We start from the raw sequence: 18870 nt of genomic DNA on the forward strand, positions 1-18870 counted from the left end.
CTCAACACCCCATATGGTTCCTTGAGCCTTGCCCTGAGCACAGAGCTAGGAGTAAGCCCTGAGCAACGCAGGGTATGGCCCCCAGAGAAATTGTAAAAGCCCCCACCTCAAAAAAAAAAAATCTTGGGACTAGAGAGTTAGTACAGCAGGTAAGGCATATGCCTTGCATGTAGCCCACCTGGGCTTGATCCCTAGCACCCCATATGGTGCCCCAAGCTCCACCAGGAGTGATCCCTGAGCACGGAGCCAAGAGTAAACCCTGAGTATAGCCCACAGAAAAGCAGGGGGTGGATGGAGAAAAAAAAAGAAGATTGCAAGTACTCGGGCCAGCTGCTGATCAGCAGTTCTCACATGCGTAAAAGAGAGATGCAGAACCATCATTTCATAGATTGTGAAGATGAAATGGATTTTATTTCTAGGTAGAGCACTTAAAGTAGTAGTTGGCAAAGAGAACAGGCCATGTAAGCCTTTGCTCTCACTCACATTTTCCCCGTAATTACTATTTAATTCTGTAGGTACTACCTGACTCCTTTCTCACTATAAAACATCTAAGGCATACGGACCTCGGGGTTTATAGGCCCATAAATACACGCTCATCATTTGGGGGCGTGTTGGCCCCTGTGCACACATGCCTGGGTGCGGGAAGAGAGCGAGCACATGGTGAGGTGGAAGGACGCAGCTTCCCCACCTCCGTGGTCCTTTCTTAGCTTGGCACCTTTAGGTCACCCCCAGCACAGGGACGCCTAGAACGGGGCTTGATTCGGGAGTTCGCGAGCTTCGAGCGCCCCCCGCTGGCGGCTTCCGTAGCGCGCTGCCCCGTGGGTGCGGGTGACAGCGACGGTCCATGTGCTCCCCTTGGCCCCAGCTGTGCTGCTTCCCGCTGGCAGGAACCAGAGGTTCATTCGTGCTGGAAGCGACCCCTGCTGGATGCGGTGGTCGGACACCCCTTCCCTGCAGTCCACCAGGGCAAGCAGGAACCCTGAGACCGCTTCTTAGCCTGCCGTACACCCCCATCACACAGCAGAGCTCTTTCTCCCATCTCACACAGTCTCGTCCCCAGCTCGCCCTCGTGCTCAGCTGCGCCCCGGTAACCCCCTGTATTCAGCATGGCCACGGAGGGTCCGCATCTGTCCACTTCGGGGCTTCTCTTAAGACACACAGCTGCTGTGACCAGGCGTGGACTTGTAAATTGCGCGCTGCTGAATTCAGAGTCCACAGGGCTTATTAAAGTGATTTAATTCTTGTTGGAGTTTATCCCCCCAAAATCGGCCCTATTGACTAGGAAACATTTGATAATTAGTTTTCCACTGATGAGAATGAAGATATAAAGTCTAGGTTTAGGATTTCTGTATTTTAGTAATTAAGTCCAGGGAGATTTAAGTTGGAAGTTGCATCATTTCCCTTCCTGGGGCAGTGTGGAGCATGGAGCAAAAGCTTAGTTCACAGTCTGGAGACATCAGCCCTGGAAGTTTTTTTAAGTCACAAATCAGATGTGATTTTCTTCCTAAGAACATTCCCTAACACATACACACATGCACACACACAGCACACACACTTTATCTCTACTTCTAGATGGATGCATGTTTGTGTTTGCTGTTCATCGGGTGTCACTTCCCCTGTGTTGCAGGTTTGGGGATCACTTTGAGTGGAACAAAGTGACCTCTTGCATCCATAACATACTAAGCGGGCAGCGGTGGATCGAGCACTATGGCGAGATCGTCATCAAGAATCTGAGCGACGACTCCTGCCACTGCAAAGTGAACTTCATAAAGGTAACTGGGTGGCCTGTGCACGCTGACCGCTGACCCGGGCTCAGGACACAGGGTCCTGGGGGAATCTTTCACCTTCATTTGCATCTCGAAGACAGGCAGTGTTGAGGTCCCTGTCCCAGCGCCCCCTCCTGCCCCACTTCCCTCCACTCTCGTTTCCCTAAGGCCCTCACCAGGTGCAGTTCTCCGTGCTCCCACCTGGTAAGTCTGAAGCCACTGTGCCTAGCAGGACAGCCCCCTCTCCTGTGTCCCATCCCCCCCTCACACACACACTGGCTGCTTCTGTTTGAGGGACCCATGGCTGTGACAGGCACAGAGACAAAGACTGAGCTGGTGGTCCAGGAGCTGGTGGGGAGGGCGGAAGGCAGAGCTGTCCCTTAATGGACACAGACCTCCCATTCACGGACGTGAGAGAGCTCCTGGCGTGTGTGAAGCGGCACGCGCTCTTCGTGTCCTCAGTGGCCCCGAAGCCAGTTCGGAATACTGTGTAAAAAACTAAAGCTCGCCGAGGGGCGAGTGCACTCGAGGGCTCTCCGGGCGGCTCTGTCTCACCACCCGCGTTCGGTGCTCTGGAACCGCAGTGTGTGGACTGGATCGGGACGGCCGGTGGTCAAGGACAGGCGAAGAAAGAACGAGGACCAAGCTGGTTGCTGATTAGTTACCGTTTATTCAATCTTCAAACTTTCTCATCTCCCGCACTCCCAGCTCCGGCCTCTCTCTGGATCTACTGCTCAACTGCTGCCTCTCTCTGGCTTCTCTCTCTCCTCCTCCTTGTCTCTCCCACCTTGCCCTCTAGGCTACAACCAGCCAGGTAGCCAAATCAACATAAGAAAGCCCTTCCTGAGGGCAGGCCACTCCAAAGCCCTTCCTCACTCTTAAGGTTTTTTTCTTTTCCTTAGTCCAGGAACTCATTAACATCTTAATACTAGTTATTTTTGTAAGGACATAGCAAGGGATACATTGAGGCTTGCAAGGCAGCTCTCCTGGCAACATCTTGCCACAGGCTCAGATCACAGCACTCAGGCCAGATTAATCATTCCTCACCCTAGCAGGGTCCAAATCTAGTATCACTGTTTGGATCATGACAGCATTTGTCCATGATCAAGCTCTTAACTTATAGTTAAGCATTAGGCACTTTGGCCAGGCCCATCTCGATGCCAGGGTAGCACACAACTCACCGCTTGCCCTTGGTCCTTCTTGTCCCACGTCGGGACCGTGCTTTGGGGGTGCTAGGAAGTAAGGGCAGCTGAGGCTTAGGTCAAGAGAACAGATGCCCTGGAGGAAAATATCATGTAGAGTCAAATGACTCCCAGGTTACAAAGGCATAACATTTGTTAAGTCTTCCTGTGTCCATACAAAAAGGACTTGCTCTGAATAAACTATGCAAAGGACTCAAGGAGAAGAGAAAAACATTATTTACAAGTCAACAGAACACTAAGAAAGAAGCTACAAATAAACAAAGAGGAATAGGAGCACTGTAACGGGAGTAACCCAATAAACCTAAACTACTGAGGCTATGTTATCCTACAATACTGAAAGTAGAGAGATTTATGATACATATGTGTGACCACCACTGGATAAACACCAAATCAGACCACATTTCGGTGGGCGGGGTCACACCTGGCTCTGGGCTCGGGGTTGCTCCCAGCAGTGCTCAAAGGATCTTGTGGTGAAGGCTTAACTAGCAACAACAGCTTAGCAAACCCTCAGACAAGGACTTAAGGTCCCCAGGGTGAGATTCAAGAATTTTCACAAATTTTCTTCTACGGAAATATTATTTTTATCATTCCATTAGCCATGGTAACAAGAACCACAAAATAAATTAATGTGGGCAGACTTGAGGGGTGATTGGGAAAATGGAGGCAATGGTAGAGGGAAGATGACAGTGGTGGTGGGATTGGGGTTGGAATATTGAAGGCCTGTAAAAAAATCATCATGAACAGTTTTGTAAACCACAGTGTTTAAATGATGTTGGGCGGGCTGGAGCGATAGTATAGCGGGTAGAGTATTTGCCTTGCACATCAACCCGGGTTCAATCCCCAGCATCCCATATGGTCCCCTAGGCACCACTAGGAGTAATTCCTGAGTGCAGAGCCAGAAGTAACCCCTGAGCATCGCCGGGTGTGACCCAAAAAGCAAATAAATAAAGTTGGGGGCAGAAATTAAGCCAGGGATCAAGCCCAGTCTCCTTGCATGTTCTGCAGGCGTTTATGCTTCTTGAGCTCTCCCGCAGGCCTCTCAGTGTGATTGAGCCGAATCCTTGGACTGCTTCTGTGTTTCTCTAGGGGAAAGCTAGCGCCCGTCCATTCAACACCCACAAAGTTCTGCCCAGCTCTGGGGGAGAGAGCTCAAAGCCCAGAGTTCATGTCAGGCACGCACAAGACCTGAGTTTGGTCCCTAGCACCCTATGGCTTCCCAAGCACTGTCAGTGTCACCCAGGTGGCCCCGAGCACTGCTGAGGAACCCGCTCCGGTCCAAAACAGTTGTGCTTAGTCTGCTCCTCACACCCAGCTCTCCTCACACTCACACACACACTCTCACAGACAGACACACACACACACACACACACACTCACTCACTCACTCACTCACTCACTCACTCACTCACTCACTCACTCACTCACTCACTCACCCTCTCCAGCCTCACCCCTCCCAGCCTCTTGTTCTCCGTCCTGTCTAGCCGCATGGACCCGGTTCCTCTGCTCCATTTCCTCGGCTCCAGCCCTCTCCCCAGATCCTTCCATTCCCCGCCCGGTCTGGTCAGCCACAAGCCGAGCTGGTCTTCCGGCTCCACTCCGCCCGTGGGCCCACTCGCTCATCTCCTCCCACCCCTCCCTGCTGGCCTCTGCGCCCTGCCGGGGCCTGAAGCCTGGAACGGGGCTGCGGGGGCGGCTCACGCGCGTCGCAGCGTCCACGAGGTTGGTCTGATGCGCAGCCTGGCCGGTCCGTTTCCCTGCCCAGCTGCCTCCCCCCGCCCCTCTCTGCTTCCTCTTCCTCCGTAAAGGCGCCCTGGCCCTGGAAACCTCACGCACCTTCAGTGATCCTTGACCGTTGCCCCCCTCAAGGAACCATTGCCATCGATGACGATCAGGAGCGAATGGCGGCTGAGGAGTTGATTGGGGGTTCCCTGCGGCCTCTCCCTGCGCCACCCCTGGCTGGGAAACACAGAGGGGTGGACTTCCTGTCTCCTGAGTCCAGCAGAGCCAGAGACTGACCAAGCCGACAATGGGTTGGGGTAAAATCAAAATCTCACCCAGCTGAGAGCTTTGTCTGAGCTCTCTGACAAGAGGCACGAGGCAGCAGGCGCCCGGAGCAGGCCCCCGTGCTTGGGCGCTTGTCTGACCTTCGCACTGCCTGCTCCCCACCCCAGCGTCGCCCAGGGTGGCCACGGCGACCCCTCACACGCAAGGAGTAGCCCCTCTAAAGAGACAACAGGGGAGCAGAGGGGAGCCTGGAACAAAGGCCTGACGTGTGAAACACCTGGTTGGTTCCGTTTAGGCTCCACTCAAAAGCAGATCCACGGGGGCAGCCCCACGACCATCCGTACTCACTCCACAATGGTCTGGATCTGAGACCGACTCACTAGCTCAGTTGTACGTGGGTTTTGTTTGTTTGTTTATGGTGCCGAGGGCTGGACCCAGAGGCTCACGTGTGCAAGGCACGTGCTCTGCCACCACATCTCTGGCTCTTTGACCTCAAGGGTTTCTTGGGGGATTTTTGTTTGTTTTTTGGGGGCATCTTCAGCAGTGATCACAGGACTGTTCCCTAGGGGTGCTCAGGGCACCATATATGGTGCAGGAGGTCAAACCAAGGTAGACCAGCACCTTCCCCCGCTGCACTACCCACGCCTCACCTGTCTGCCTGTATGTCTTTGCTGCTCCCTTTCCCACGAGAACCACCTAGTCATTTTTTCCAAGGAAGATTGGAGACATCAGCTCTGATCTCCCACCCCCGGCCCTCATCCACATGTGGCCAGAGGCTCTGCAGCTGGGAGAGATGAAATGGGAATGGAAACACTGGTGATGCCTCTGGGGTTGAGGGTCCCGGGGCTGTGGGGACAGCGCTGTCCTCCGATTCTCTCTAGATTTGCTGGCAAATCGCACCAAGTGGAAATCCAACTCTGGCAGTGCTGTTACTGGTTCACCCATGTGTGTATGGTGTGAACACTCAGTTTTAAATCACTTGTTTCGCTCAGAGACTCTGCATACTAACACACACACACACACACACATACCCCCACCACCACCACCACCAACAACAACAACTGGTCCTGCCCAGAGACTCTTCTGTACTTGCCCCACCCCCACTGGCTGGTCACGCTCAGAGACACAGAGATACTTACCCTTCCCCCCACAATTTTACCTCCCACCGCCCAATAGCCCCTGAAAAGACCACTGTGCTCTATTGGCTTCCAGATATGGATTCTGTTTTTACTGAGGATATTCCTGGGATTTTTTGATGGATGGAGTAATGCTCAGTGTTATTTCTTAGAGGAATTTAAAAATACATATATATTTTTTTGTTTAGTCACCATGAGATACAGTTACAAAGTTGTTCATGATTAGGTATCAGTTATACAGTGTTTCAACACCCATCCCTTCACGAGTGTCAGGAGTGTACCTTTCTCACCACCAATGTCCCCAGTTTCTCAGCCCCCACCCTCACTCCCTCACCCCTTTTCCTTCTCCTCCCTCTCTCTTCTTTCTCTTTTGCTTTCTCTGTCTCTGAGTCTCTGTGTCTCTGTGTCTCTGCTCTCTCTCTCTCTCTCTCTCTCTCTCTCTCTCTCTCTCTCTCTCTCTCTCCCCCACCCCCCTCCTCCCTCTCCTTTCAAGGATTTTGGTTTGTAATTGAAGGTACTGAAAGGTTATAATTTATATCCCATTACCTCCTTCAGCACTCAGTTTTTGTCCAGAGAGACCATTTCCAACTGTCATTGTTCTGGTGGTCTCTTTGGAGACTGTTTTCAAAGGCAGCTAATTAATTGGGAGATTTGTGGGTAGAGATTTGGGAACCTACGTTAGGGAGTAGGAGCTCCCTCTGGTGGCCGCAGGGTAGTACTGCTCAGACCCATAAACTGCACTGATCCCAGAGCCAGGTCAAACCAATTTGATTATGAGACCTGTCAGGTAGAGGTCTCATAATACCAGAGAAACTAAAAATTAATTGGTTTGTGAAGCAAACTTCTCTAGAGGAATAAAATTGAGTCCAATTTCTTCTAAATGTATCAAAAATATACATTTTGGTGACTCACAGGACTGGAGGCACTGCTTTGCCTGTGGGAACCCTGAGTCTTATCCCAGGCACTGCAAGGTCCCTTGAGACGACCGGGAGTAACCCCAAGCTCCTAGCTGCACATTGGGAGTAAACCAGAGACAAACCAAACCACCACCATCTTAGAGCAACAATGGCAGAAGCTGTTCCAGGAGAAAGATCTTCAGGGCCACCCGCACTCTGGCCCCGGTGTGAGAACTGAGCCTTTTCTTTCTGCAGTGCACTGGCAGCCCTCAAAGAGAAAACACGAATATTTTTATTTTTTTATGTTTTCATTTAATCACTGTGATATAGAGCATTAGAAAGTTGTTCATGATTGATTTCAGTCATGCAACGTTCCAAAACCCATCCCTTCACCAGCACCAGTGTCCCTAGCTTCCCTCCCACCCCTTTAAGCCATCACCCATCTCTTCTCTCTCTCTCTCTCTCTCTCTCTCTATCTATCTATCTATCTATCTATCTATCTATCTATCTATCTATCTTTCTCTCCTCGCTCTCATTTTAGGCATTATGGTTTGTGACACAGATGCTAAAAGGTTCTCCTGTATATCCCTTTACCTGCTTTCAGCACTCAGTTTTTGTCCAGAGTGATCATTTCCAACTGAAAATGTCACAATGGACCCTCCTCTATCTTAACTACCCTCCATCTCCCACACCATTGACCAACCATTGATCCTTCTGGCCCAGAAAACACGAATCTTCCACAAATGCTGGTGTTGTGTTCCGGGGTGCAAACCGAGGTTCAGTGTTTCGGTTTTGCAGCCCCCTTTGCAGTCTAAGGTCTCCCGGAAGCAGCAGAGCCCAGAGCTGGACAGGCATCCTGCGTGCAACGTCGAGTTACTGGCACTTCTCTTCCCTTTTCTCCCTCCTGGAATCGGCTGTGACAAATGGGCCCCACACGTAGTGAACAGAGACCTGTCACTTGACTCCTAGGCGAAGTACTGGAGCACCAACGCCCGCGAGATCGAAGGCACCGTGTACGACAAGAGCGGGAAAGCAGTGCACCGGCTCTTCGGGAAGTGGCACGAGAGCATCTACTGCGGCAGCTCCTCGTCGGCCGCCTGCATCTGGAGAGCCAGTGAGTACCGGGCGCTGGGGCTGGGCCTCCTTGGCTTCCTTGCTCCCGTCTGTGCTTGCATCCACTCCAGGCCCGGTGTGGGCCCTGCTTCCATTCTCCCAAACGCCCCCTCCTGCAGAGCAGCAAAACTCAGAGCCTGGCTTGTTTTGTCACGTGTTTTGATCTGGTGACTCTGTGCCTAAGAGTTCTTGGTTTTCCTCCCTCCTGTTCTCATTGCTGGTGACGGGACTCCTTACAGACTGCACCTTACTCGCCGTGGGGCACACAGGGATCCCGGATTGCAGAGCTGCAGGGGCAGGGCATGTGAGCTGTGTTGGGGACCTGACTCTGCCTCCTGCTTGCAAAGTGCTTTTGCTGCCCAATCCGTCTTCCAGCCTCTGGCCTGGACTCACGGCCCTAAAACAAAACCATTACTGATGCACAGCACGTCTACAGGGGCTTTTTCAGAGCAACAGGAAATCACCAGGGCCAAGAGAATCAGCAAGTAGGGCACTTGCCTTGCTGGTGACCAACCTGGGTTTGATATCCAACTTGCCTATGGTCCCCCCAAGGGAACAGGAATGATCCCTGGGCACAGTTGAGTTTGGACCAAAACCAAAAACAAACAATAAAGAAGCAGAAGCCAGACAGAGTTAGTTTTATTATCGGTCCCATAAGAGGAGGACTTGAAAGATTAACTGCAGGGGGGGAAAAAAATCAAAGAAATAAGAATCACATTTTTTGTTTCATGTATCTTGCTTAAGCTTTTGTTCATTAATTTGTATCCCTCCAACTACCATAAATAAAGCAAATCCAGAAAGATGAAACACTACCAGCGACCCCGGCGGTACTAGGATACGGTGCAAAGGATTGGAGCCAGGCCCGACCTTGATCCCTGACACCCTTGTCCCCCTGAACACAGCCCTGCTGACCATCAGAACTGGACCTGAGCTGGGCCCACACACCTGGGCACCAGGTCTGGGGCTGCTGGGTGGAGTGGAGAGGCCCAGAGGTTCATGAGCACTTTTTTTTTTTTTTTCAAAAAAGAATATCAGTGGAGCGCAAAGTGTCATTCTGGCAGGGGTAGAGAGGAGTATTGTAAGCAAGCAGTGGCAGGGGGTTCTGCGTGAGTTAAGGACCCTGTAGGTTCAACAGGAACCACGCTGACACTCCTATGCCTGTGAGCCCCAGAAACAGCCTCGGAGAGAAGGATCAGGCCGCACCTTCATCACAGAACTCCCACACAGCCCATCTTTTGTCTGATTTGATAAGTATGTGTCTGAGTCATGGTCATAGAATCCCAGGGCTCAGGCATGTCATCATCTTAGGATGCTTTAGACGGAAGAAAACTCTGCTCATGGGGCCAGAGCAATAGTACAGAGTGGAGGGCGGTTGCCTGGCACACAGCCAACCCAGGTTTGATCCCCAGCATCCTATACAGTCCCTGAGCACCACCAGGAGAGATTCCTGACTGCAGAGCCAGGAGTAACCCCCCAAAGGGCCTCCCCTCCACTCCTCCCTGCCTTCCTTCCGGTTTACTCCCAGCTCTGTGCTCAGGGTGCAGGGATCCATCTGGGTTGCAAGGTATGTGCAAAGCTTGTGCCCTACCCACTGTACTGTACTGTCTCTCCAGCCCCTGAACTTTTTTTCATATGCCTCCTGGCCATCCTTCTGTGCTCTTTAGGGAAGTTCATCTCCTCTCCTCATTTTTGAGGTATGTGTTTTGGTAACCACCTAAAGCCAAAGTAATAAGTGGGTTTTGTGAATCTACATTCACTTGACCTAATACATACATTCTAGCTGGACTTCAAGTTAGGGCAGAATTCTTACATTAGTCTTCCTTGGCTGCCTAGTTGCAGAAACACAGATGTTAGCTTTGCTACGGTTCTGGAAGCCAGGAACAGCAAGGTCCAGATGCTGGCATTCAGGTTCTGGTGAGCCTCAGGCCTGCTCCCGGCTTGCTGAGAGGTGCCTGGTCAAAGCCCCACTCTCTTCTCCTATGACCATGGTGTCCTCCCCAGAGGGCCCATCTCCCAATAGTTGGAGAGAAATTTGGGGGAGGACACGACTGAGGAATCTGGGGAGCAAACAGATCCCTATTCCCTAATGTTCTGCTCCTGGCTCCCCGAGTCATCTCCTGCAAAACACTTTCACTTGCTGGCAGCAGCCCCAGGTCTGAATCCCTTCCAGCACCCCCTCTCCGGTGCGGAGTCTCTTCTGAGTGTCATCGCGCTCGGCGTGGGCCACCCTCCCTAGCTGTGCGGGTCTGAAGCCAGCGCGTTTCCAAGGGACAGTTCAGGGACAGCGGGCAGAGGCTGGACACTCCTGCTCCATAAGGCAGAAGTCAAAAAGAAGGAACGGGAGTAGGAGCCCAGTATGAGGGGCCCAGGCAAGTCTGGAGCCGAGCAAGGAAAATGTCAGGAGATTGGAAGGTGAGAGATGGGTGCCGTGACCTGCCTTCTGGGTCCTAGGCCCGTCACCCTGTAGCCCTGCCTGCGAGCCCCAGGCTCTGGGTGGAGGCAAATTGACATGTTGAAACTGCAGCAGGGAAGGGCCTTTCCTGGGTGGAGGCAGCCTCATCCCTGTACCTGTGGGCCAGCAGCCTGACCTCAGATCACCTTCCGCCTCTTCCTTCCCTTTTGTTTTTGCTTGTGAGCACCCAGAGGTGCTCAGAACTTACTTCTGGCTCTATGCTCAGGGATCACTTCGAGGCATGCTCAGGGAACCATGTGGGGTGCCAGGGATCAAACCTGAGTCAGCTGCGTGCAAGGCCAGCACCCTCCCTGCTGTGCTATGGCTCTGGCCCCGGTGCCCTTTTCTTGCAGGGTGAATCCTGCAGTCCCTTCCTGTAGTAGCCCAGCAGCCTTCCCTCATCCCCAGTTCCCCTGTTCCTGCCCGTCCGGCTGGCGCTCTTTCCGCTGGTGTAGTCCCATCTCTGCTCCTTGGTTCTCTTGTGGTTTGATGTTGGTTTGGGGTTGGGTTTGGGCTTGGGCTTGGGGGCCTATTTCTGTCAGCGCTTAGCAGCCACTTCTGACTCAGTGCTTGGGAATCACCCACTGTGGTGCTCAGGAGGCCATCTAGTGGCCGGGATCCAACCTGGGCCTCCTGCGTGCAGAGCATGGGCCCAGCCTGTGAGCCATCTCCCCAGCCCTCCCTGCTGTCATATTTGTTTTTTTCTTTCCGGTGTTTGGGCCCCACTCGGTGGTGCTCAGGGGTTGCTCTTGGTCCTGCACTCTGAGTGGCGATGCTCAGGGTGCTGAGGACAGAACCCAGGTGGGCTTCGTGCCAGACAAGTGCCCTACCCGCTATCCTATTGCTTCAGCACCTGTTGTGATGGTTTAAAATGGAAACTGTAAGACTTGGGGAGGGCCCAGGACTGTGACTCAAGTGGTAGTAACATGTCTTGCTTTGCACAACCGAGCGCCACATCCCTCTCTCGCCAGCACTGCCGGGAGTGGGGACAGGTTTGGAAAGACAAAAGTTGAAAAGAATAATAACATTTATTTTTGACTTGCTGTAAGTTTCAGCACTCATCTAGGTATATTACACAGTACTGAGAGAACCTAGCTCTTAAATGAAAAACAAATTCTTTAGAACTAGAGTCTTGTAGTCAGAAACTATGGGTCCAGAGCTCTTTTTTTAAAACAAACAAGAATATTTCTCTTATTAATAAGTTATGCTTCTCATGTAAGTAGGAACTTCACAGCATTTTAACATTGGTTCTGCGGGCTGGAGTGATAGCACAGCGGGGAGGGCATTTGCCTTGCACGCGGCTGACCCAGGCTCTATCCCCAGCACAGCCAAGGGTAATTCCTGAGTGAAGAGCCAGGAGTAACCCCTGAACATCGCTGGGTGGGACCCAAAAAGAAAAAAAAAGTTTATAAACATTGGCTCCAAGACCACATGAAGGACGCCATATCCATGAAGGAAGAAGAAAATGTGCAGAGAAGAAAATTCACGACATTGTGGAGTCAGCAGCTATTTGTCTGCTAGGATATCTTAATAGAAATGGCAGTTTAGAGCTGAGAGAGAAAAAACTGTGGCCGGTCTAAGATGAAAAAGGCGGAGGGATTAAATTGTAATATAAGTGAAATGCTCGAGCTAGAGCCAATGAATTCTTTTTCTTTTAGATCCGATGCCAAAAGGCTATGAGCAATATTATGGCTTCACGCAGTTTGCACTTGAATTAAATGAAATGGATCCTTTGTCAAAGTCTTTATTACCACCGACTGACACTCGATTTCGGCCAGACCAAAGGTAAGGAATTTTCAAAGATTCTTCTCTCCAGAGAATATAAAACTCTTTACAACCAAAAAAAAAAAAAAAAAGTATTAGCAATTCTCAAGCAAACAGAGGCAAGGATAATGCCCCTGGGGCCAGAGAGGTTCTTTCAGGAGCTGGTAGCTGTCATGTCGGACTCACTTTGAGCTCCGTGTGGAATGACTTATTCATCAGTAGAGCCCTGCTTCTTTCTATCTTTCCCCCTTTCTTTGTTGTTGTCGCTGTCATCTCTAGGAATCATTGTGGGCCCAGCTGTGCTGGGGTTGTGTCCACGGGGTGGAGCCCAGCCTTGCCGCCTGCATGCAAAGCAGCGCTCTGAGCTGCCTCCCTGGGCTCAGAGTATCCCGTTGCTACTGAATTTCAGAAAAGCAGGTATTGATGGGTGAAAGCATCCAGCTCCTTTGCTCCTCAATTTAAAAAAAAACAACTGGTAGGGCAAGGAATGTAAAATCATGACTGGGGAAATAGCTCAACAGGCTGAGCATATGTTTTGAGTCTGGGGGTGTGGGGGTCCCTCCCCAGTACTGAATAGTCCTGCAAGCACCCACAGGAGTGATCCCTGAGCACAGTCAGGACTAGATCTCCAGCACCACCAGATGGGACACCACCAACCAAACAATAACAATGACACATTTTGAAAGATATTTTGGTGCAGAACATCAAAGCTGAGGGTGTGGCTCGTGAATGAGTGAATGCAGGACTTACCCAGCTGAGGTCTCCAGGCCCACAAGAAACAAAACAAAATGCTATTTTTGGTTTTTTATTTTTTGGATATTTAGGCCACACCCAGCAGTGCTCAGGGCTTACTCCTGGCCTTGCACCAGGAATCACTCCTGGAAGGCCCTGGGAGACCATAGGGGGAGCCACGGGAACTAACCTGGGTTGGCTGCATGCAAAGCTAGTGCCCTACCCACTGTACTATCTCTCTGGCCCCAGATAGAATTTTTCATCCATGTAAATAGCATCACCCATTCAAAGAAGCATATTCTCGAACTTCCTCAAAATATTGTTTCAAAGACAGGAGAGGGATCTTCGTCTAGGAAAGCCTTCTAAATATCCCATCATTCATCGCAGACTTATGCAAGCCCAGGGGTCATTGCCTCTTTGCTTTTGCCCTCAATGTATCAGGTTCCTGGAGGAGGGGAACTTAGAAGAAGCGGAAGTGCAGAAGCAGAGAATTGAGCAGCTGCAGCGGGAACGGCGGCGGATCCTGGAGGAAAATAACGTGGAGCACAAGCCCAGGTTTTTCAGGTTGGTCTGTGGGGGCCAAAATGCGGGGTCTAGCCCGGGGGTGACGGGGACGCCCATGCCTCTGCTGTGACGAGAGTGAGCAGATGGGAGCCTTCTCCACAACTTCCTGCTGCTGGTTTTTTTTTTTTTTTTAAAGAACTGTTAATTACAAAGTTATTGATTGAGTTGATTTAGGCATGGGCTGGAGCGATAGCACAGCGGGTAGGACGTTTGCCTTGCACGCGGCTGGTTTGGATTCGATTCCTCTGCCCCTCTCAGAGAGCCCGGCAAGTTACCAAGAGTATCTCGCCCACATGGCAGAGCCTGGCAAGCTACCCGTGGCATATTCGATATGCCAAAAACAGTAACAACAAGTCTCACAAAGGAGACATTACTGGTGCCTGCTCAAGCAAATCGATGAGCAACAGGATGACAGTGACAGTGACAGTGATTTAGGCATATAATATTTCCACACCAATGCCACCACCAGTGTCTACTTTCCTCCACCAGTGTTCCTAGATTCCCTCCCCACATCAATCCCCACCTATCTCCACCTTGACCGACACATTACAAAGTTTCAGTGGCTTCAGCTTAGTTCTCATGTTTTCCTTGTTGTTGAGTCTGTGTTTTGGCTATAAGCCTACACTGCTCTCTCACGTCACGTCCCCAGGATAACTGAAGCCCTGATGCCTGCTCACCCATGACTGTCTGTTTCTCTCTCCTCCCCCCGGCCCTGACTTCTTTTCCTCCCTCTCCTTCTCTCTAAACACTGGAGTCAAGGGTGATCTCGGCATCCCTCTCTTTACTACAATAGATTTTCTTGGTATCACAAGTGACTGCCGTAGAGCACGTGTCTTGCACATGTTGCCCTGGGTTCAGTCTCCTGGACCAACAAAGAGAGAATGAGGCAAGGAAATCCCTCAACTCCCATCTACTGTGCAGACATCAAGAACAATGTCATAGTGTAGGGAGCGCTACAGGCTCACATTCAAAGGAAAATTTACCGTAGTCTTCACGTTGTCATTGCTGCCATGTTATGCCAGGTTACATCAGGAATGAAGAGGTACTGAACGCAGCTACAGCAGGTGGCTGTGCCTTTATTATTATTTTTTTTCATTCCTAACATAAAATGATCAGAATTAGTAGATGAGGCAAAAAAAAAAAAAAAAAGGAGAAAATGGTGGTAGAGATCCTGGCAAAGACTAACAGAAAGGGCTGGGGAAGCTCAGGTGTTTCCATTCATAAAAGGAACAACATAATTCTCCAGGAATTGCCATCGGAACTGCATCTCAAGCGAAATCAGGCCTCTTTGTTTCAAAGTATCCGGTATGCAAATTGGCTCCCTTAAAAAAAAAAAAGCATAGCCTTTTATCAGACAGAGAAAAACAAGAGTACTGGGGGTTGGAGGGTTGGTACAGGAGGTAAGGTGCTTGTCTTATGTCCCTTTGAAGCCCTGGTTCAAGTCCCCGTGGCTGCACATCACAGAGCACAGAGCAGGAACAGCCCCTCAGCATTGCTGGGTGTGGCCCAGACCCTCTCCTCAAAAGAGAAAAAAGGAAAAAAAACAAGTGTGAACAGAATCTCTGTTCCCAGGTAGGCGGTGAATGGCCCAAGTGGCAGAACACAGAACCCCCAAACTCCGCCAGGTACATCCTGGTGTCCCCGAGCCCCAGATCCTGGGCCAAGTCTCCTGCCTCCCCAGACACTCTTCAGTGTAACTTTTAAAAAGATGTTCTGGGAAGAACTGCAAACAGGTGCTCTGCATTTTTTTTTCTTCTAAAATAAGACTAAGGATGTGTGATTTGGCACTTTCCTTACACAGATAAGGCCTTGGGTTCAATTTTTGGCCACGCCAAGATAAAGCATAAGACTTATGCCACTAGCCAACTATATCCCAGGACAGATGCCCTTTGCTCAAATCCAATTGGTAGGAATATGCTTTGCTTTCTCTGCTTTGTTTGAATAGCCAGAGATGGAGCTGAAGCACTTCCTAACTATGTGGGTAGGGTACCTGTGGAGTAAGTAAGGGTCAGTACTTTACAATGGAATGTTTGGCTGCTCTTTGTGGGTTTGTGTGTTTTTTGTTTTTGTTTTTGTTTTTTGCTTCTTGGGTCACACCCAGCAATGCACAGGGGTCACTCCTGGCTCATGCACTCAGGAATCACTCTTAGCGGTGCTCAGGGGACCATATGGGTGCTGGGAATCGAACCCGGGTTGGTTGAGTGGAAGGCAAACACTCTACCCGTTGTACTATTGCTCCAGCCCCTGTGGGTTTGTGTTTTATTTGTTATCTTTTTGGTCTTTTTGTTTGTTTGTCTTTTGTTTGGTTTGGGGGCCACACCTAGCTGTGCTCAGGGCTTATTTCTGGCTCTGTGATCAGGGACTACACCTAGCAGGGCTCAGGGAACCATAGCTGATGCCAGGGATCGAATCTGGGTCAGCTGCCCATAAGGCAAGTGCCCTACCCATTGTGTTATCTCAGGCTCCTCATTCTGCTCTTCGAAAGGTGAAAGCACAGTAAGGAATTTTACTGCCAGAGTCCCTGGACCTTTCCTGTCAGCGAGTGTCTTTAGCTCTGTGGGCTGTGGGGTCACAGCAGGGGGGGTCTCGGGCACTGTGCGGCGTGCATTAGACAGGATGGCAGAGATGGGTAGAAGGCCGGTGTGGGCCCGGGAGCTGTAGTTTGCTGATCTTCTTGTGCTAATGGGAAATGACCCTTGATATATTTTGTCAAAAACTCAAGGTAAATGGGGCCAGTGACATAGTACAGTGGGTAGGGAACTTGCGTTGCACGCAGCCGGCCCAAGTTTGATCCTCATCATCTCACATGGTCGCTTGAGCACTGCCTGGAGTGATCCCTGAGTGCAGAGTCTTGAGTAACTCTGAGCACCACTGAGTATTGGCTCCCAAAACAAAACAAAACAAAAACTCAAGGAGTAGAAGAGCAGACAGTACTGTGGGAGAGAGGTGGAGTGGATGAATGTACATTTGAGAGACAGACTCTTCCCTCTGTGCTGTTTCTCTCAAAGGCCCATTGTCACACCCTCAGGTGGGAGACAGCAAAGCCAGAAGTGTGTCTCTGCAACCAGACTCCCAATCCCCTGGCATTTAATGCACAGTCTGGGACTGACCTAGTGAGACAAGGATGACCCACAGAGTGGGTGGAGTGAAGGAAGGAAAGGGAGAAAGAATGTGAAAATATTTCCAGAGCCTTCAGGAAATTCTTTCCTCTTTCCTAGGAAATCCAGCGATGATGCTTGGGTGAGCAATGGAACCTACTTGGAACTTAGGAAGGATCTTGGTTTTTCCACACTGGATCATCCTGTCTTGTGGTGAAGAAAGGAAGACAAGGAAGGGTCCTCTTGCTTCTCCCGTGTTTGCGCTCTGTAGCCACAAACCTGTGTCTCTATTTAAAAGATAGTCTCTAGAATGATCACTTGTGCTTAGCTTAGCATTGTAAGTATTTAAGTATATATTTTCTTCAGTAGGTTTCTTTACAATTCTAAACATTATCACAATTATTTATATGAATGTAGAGCGAGCATCTCTTGCTATTTCTTTTTATATATAAACTATTTAAAAATGAAAGATTGAATGTTAACATGTGGGTTTAAAAAAAAAAGCTTTAACACTAATTTTCCAAACATAGGAAAATTCAAATTAAATTTATGCCTTATAAAATTTGTTGGAGAAAAAAATTCCTCCCCCAGGTGTAGTGAGAAATAAGATACCCAGTATTACGATCCATAAGTAAGGTACCTGAGTTTAATTTGGTAGCTCAGATATCTTTTTGCCTCAGACAGCTCTCGAGTTGTTCATATTAGACAGTTCTGCGGGTGCTGGAGTACAAGGAATATTTGCAACTGTATAGCTGAGAGATACCAGAGGACCCCTGGCATATGCAGTTTAAACAAGGATGGATCTGGTTCTTCCTGAAGCAGCAGCAGTGGAATTGTCCCTCCTTGCAGTTAGCTCCATAGCCTTTTGCACAGAATGGTCCTCCTTTACTCTGAGAAATTATTAATAGGAGAAAATTCCCTTTCATTAAATGGCATCCGGAAAGGTAGTGGGCAGTTTCTCTTTCGTGAGAGCTGAACCCTTGGGAAACTGAGAAATGGTTTTGTTTTCCATGCCTCCGGCTTCCCTTCCCATCCCTCCCCACCCTGTGGATGGCCAGTATGCCAGCGGAGTGTCAAACACAGAGCATTCCGTGTAGTTGGACTTTCTAAAAGTTTAGTATAATGACTGTTTAAAAAAAAAAAAAGCAACATGTTTTTCTTAAATACTGTTTTGGTATTTTCTACCTCTAAATAAACACCATATTTTAGATCTTATAAAAGTTTTGACCATCTGCCTTATAGACAAATGTGGAGAATTGATGTTCTTAGTTTGTGTTCTGTTCTGATAAATCTTTAAATGTCCTAGCCCTTTCCTACACGTTCTTCTTACGCATACCATTCTTTTTGTGAGTTTTGCAGCAGTCTTGAATAGTATAGATTATAACCACCCAAATGGAAAAACTTTTCTTCAATGTATTACTTCAAATTATGGTAATAGAATTTGTGCTAGAGTTGAGTTGTATTACCGAACAATTCCAACTTCTGCCTAAATTACATTAAAACCAAAGCGTAATTTTTAAGCCTTTTACTCTAATGTCTATAAAAATTCTATGGAATATTAAGTATAATAATACTGTGGCAAAAGATTTCTCCAGAAAACATTTTTTTTAATATTTAGATGATTTTAGCACATATAGAACACTACGATGAAAAATAGAATAAATATCCTTGATTTTTCATCACATCAAATAATCTATTGGAAAATATTGCATTTTCACAATGGAGTTATTAAAAGTGCATCAGAGCCTTTTGGGCCCTGTAAGTGACTAGACTATAGACCATAAACAGCTCATTAGGTGTTGTGTTAATCCACTCCATTTTATAGAAATGTCAAGATGGGCACAATGTGTACTTTATCTCCAGGTAGTTCAGTAACTCCACCAAATTTATGATATGTTCCTTGCTCTTTTCATTTCTACCATGTGTCCAAATTCTCGAACACAGGTTCTAGATTTGAAGATTCTCCAGGGGAGAGCAAATCTGATTTTCACAATATGCAGGTAAATGTGGAACTTTGGTAGCACTGATTTTTAAATAAGCCCGCTCCAGTGAATGGCACAAAAATTTGAAACACAATGAGAAAGACAGAACAGGCTGCCTGAACAGATGTTGCTTTAGTGAACAGTGTTTGGAGATATTTATTG

At 49.2% G+C, this 18870-nt stretch overlaps 1 protein-coding gene across 1 annotated transcript in view; it reads left to right on the forward strand.

Annotated features, from left to right (window-relative positions):
* The window catches only part of OSBPL3 (oxysterol binding protein like 3), a 206793-nt gene extending 188406 nt beyond the window's left edge, over nt 1-18387 (forward strand). Inside the window, exons 20-24 of the mRNA XM_055143981.1 lie at nt 1628-1772; nt 7973-8117; nt 12227-12353; nt 13506-13628; nt 16847-18387. Of these exons, the coding sequence (XP_054999956.1) occupies nt 1628-1772; nt 7973-8117; nt 12227-12353; nt 13506-13628; nt 16847-16943 (637 nt within the window). The 3' untranslated portion in view covers nt 16944-18387. The remainder of the gene's footprint in view (nt 1-1627; nt 1773-7972; nt 8118-12226; nt 12354-13505; nt 13629-16846) is intronic.
* The last annotated feature ends 483 nt before the right edge of the window (nt 18388-18870 follow it).

The sequence above is a fragment of the Sorex araneus genome, chromosome 1 (assembly GCF_027595985.1).
Source record: "Sorex araneus isolate mSorAra2 chromosome 1, mSorAra2.pri, whole genome shotgun sequence".
Lineage (NCBI taxonomy): Eukaryota > Metazoa > Chordata > Mammalia > Eulipotyphla > Soricidae > Sorex > Sorex araneus.